At 47.9% G+C, this 3,068-nt stretch overlaps 1 protein-coding gene across 1 annotated transcript; it reads right to left on the reverse strand.

Annotated features, from left to right (window-relative positions):
* Positions 1-1,324: 1,324 nt before the first annotated feature.
* On the reverse strand, positions 1,325-2,498 carry PPTG_14931 (hypothetical protein; the record flags this gene model as incomplete). Its single annotated transcript, XM_008912275.1, has 3 exons — positions 1,325-1,781; positions 1,828-2,012; positions 2,079-2,498. The coding sequence occupies 3 exons, from the start codon at positions 2,496-2,498 to the stop codon at positions 1,325-1,327; spliced, it is 1,062 nt and encodes a 353-aa protein (XP_008910523.1).
* Positions 2,499-3,068: the final 570 nt, after the last annotated feature.

Raw genomic sequence — 3,068 nt, forward strand, 5'->3', positions numbered from 1 at the left:
ATCTGGATTGACGACCTTCTTGGTTACGCAGATTCGCCAGACAAACTGTTGGAGATATTGCGGAAAGTGCTTACTATCTGTGCTCAAAAAGGTCTAAAGCTCAATCCCAAGAAATGCAAGTTTTTCATGACTGAGGCACTCTGGTGTGGTCTCGAGCGATGGTGTCCAACATGACCCAGCACGAATCCAGGCTTTGCGTAATCTATCTGCGCCGACAACTGGTCAAGAATTGCAACAGTTTATTTGCGCGCTCAATTGGATGCGCATGTCAATCCCAGCCTTTAACAAGCTGGTCAACCCACTGGTAGTGTTCATGGAAAAGGTGTATGCCGCCGCTGGTGGTCGGAAAAAATCGATAGTGCGACGAGTGTTGCTAAAGGATGTGGGTTGGTTTGACGTCGAAATTGCTGGTTTACTACACTGCAAAGATGCGCTCGAAAATGCGCTGACGTTAACGCATCCAGATCCTGAAAAAAGTTTGTGTGTTTTTGCTGATGCCAGCTATGACCCCAGTAGAGCCGATCGTCACTCCAGTTCGAGTTAAGCCGGCGACGATAAAAGACATTAAAGCTATTCGCGGTGTTAACTTCGAGAAGTTGAAGAAGGTTTTGGACAAAATGCACAAGAAAGTTGCAGAAGCACGTAACCTCGCACGCAAAAATGGTCGAACAAAGGCAGCCAAGCGCGGTTGTGAAATGGCGCAGTTTGCTTTTGGGGATTTCGTTTTTTATGCAGATGTCTGGGCTCACCGTCGATCTAAACTACCGGTCAAATGGTGTGGACCAGCACGTGTGGTTGATACTTCCTCCAATTGGATAATCGTTGTCGAAAACTTGCTGACCGGAGAACGTCGCGAAGCACACGCCAGTCGTCTTAAGTTTTTTGCTGACGCTAAACTTGGAATTACCGAAGTTTTACTCGCCCAAGTAGCTCACAATAGTGAAGGCCCTGTGGTGGAGGAACTTTTAAAAGCGCGTTACAACAGCCCGGCGAAGTTGCATGAACTGCTTGCCAAATGGAGAGGTCTAACAGAAGAAGAAAATTCCTGGGAACCAGCCCAAAAACTGATCGAGGATGTTCCAGCAGTGGTAAATCAATTTTTTCTACCAACAACCAAAACATTCCGGCGGTAGTGAAGCTCATGGAAGACATCAACTGGTCTACCATGTAGATCCTGCATTTTAGCTTCATCGAAGGGGGGAAGTGTTGCTTGCTGTCGACGCACTGTCATCATAAGCAAGCACGTTGGCCTTTAGAAACCACTAGAAACCCCTAGAAAAAAAGCAGCTAGATGATTCAATCCACTTCATATTTTCACTTCAAGCTAGCAGAGGGAACAGTCCCGAACCACAACCTGGCCGTCAATTGCTAAGAGCAAGTCGCCGCTCTCGAGTTTCTCGGCGCAGTCTGTGCCAGCAGCACAACGCTTGATTCCGAGAACCTGGCGCTTATCCTCGTAGCAAGACTCGAGTTTCTGGATCCATGCGTCCGATGGTCCAAGACCCGAGCGTGCCTTTGACAGTGAGAACGTCAGTAATTGCGCCGGCAAAATGTTCACAGACTCGTGAATACGAGACGCCCGAAGTTCATCAACAATGGGTCGGACGATGCTAACCGGTAGACCACGGAAGACTTCCTTACGACCAGCATTATACTGGTAGCTGAACGAGAGCCAAAGAGCATTCACAGCGCCAACGTCATCGATGAAGACGCCACCCACAGACTTTGTAATACGGTCAAAGTGCAGCACCTCGATGTTGCCTGCTGTGTACCGTTGGGGACTGGAAATCCCTCAAGACAAGCCGATCTAGCTTCGTTACAACAGACTTCATGGTGACCACCGTCCAGTTGCTGCTCAATCCGATATAGCCAGCAGTCTCACCAACTTCTAGCGGTTTTTCAGCCAACTCAACACTCCCAATGTGGCCTGCTACAGCGCCCGGAGTCTTAGGGTCATAGTGTACAATGGAAAAATTGTGAAATGGATGCACAAACACCACTTTAGCGGGGACCTCCACACTAGCAGCAATAGTAATCAACACGTCGCCCAACGCAACAGGGACGGTGTTTTAATCCACAAGCACAAAACCTTGTTCAGCATCCACGACGACTCCCATCCCGTGGTAACTCGAGCTCGAAATGCCATCAATCATGTAAGGAATATCAAACGATACCATCACCAGCGACAGTAACGTCTTCTTACCGAGTGCGTTGCCTCCAACGGTGCAGGAGCAAACGTCAGGTTTCCATTTGCTGTAGCCACAAGTGAGTTCACTCCATTGGATGCTTCTAATGTCCTTGAGGAAGCTTTGGTAGGTCTTCTTTGTATTGGCTGACGTGCACGCGCTCCGGACCTGGTCCCCGCTGAGGTTTCTTCTTATTGCCGTTTGTCTTGCCGCTTCCTCCATGGAGGCGTCGATTGTAGCCACATCGTGGTCGCTGCTAGACATATCTTCTTCACTGACAGTGAGGCATTTGGTGGCTCCACAGATGTTCATTTTTATCCAATCGAATGCGTGTTAACGCGTAGCACGGCATTCTGAAATCAAAGCGTTGTAAGAATCCACTTACTAAAAATAGTACAAAAATCCACCATTCAATTTTTATTGAAAGAGATCATAACACACCTGTGTTACGCTGGCTTACATTTGCTCATGGTGGGGTTACTGTAGTTGGAGAATGAGTTGTGTCGGGATCGGTTGATAACGCTAAATATTGAAATTGGATTGGCTAAAAGATATCGCTGAACGTTCAAAGTTGTCATTTGAAAATGCGCAGTGGACATCAAGTGCATCGGTCTCCTTATGCTGCACAAGTACGATTGATACACTGAAGGTAATGCAGTCTGTCACTTTGTGTTACAAGAGCTGTATTTCTGGGTGTGCTGGCATTTTCATCGGCACATTAGCGATTCCTTCGCGGTACATGCAATCAACCTCCTCTTGTGTTGTGGGGCGGCAAATGCTTTGCTGTGTGGCACGCTCGACACCTGCCACTATGTGGCGGACTAGAACAATCCACTCGGAGAACATCTTTCGGTTGCCTTTCGTGAAGTTCGACGGGTATAG

The sequence above is a fragment of the Phytophthora parasitica genome, assembly GCF_000247585.1.
Source record: "Phytophthora parasitica INRA-310 unplaced genomic scaffold supercont2.45, whole genome shotgun sequence".
NCBI lineage: Eukaryota > Oomycota > Peronosporomycetes > Peronosporales > Peronosporaceae > Phytophthora > Phytophthora nicotianae.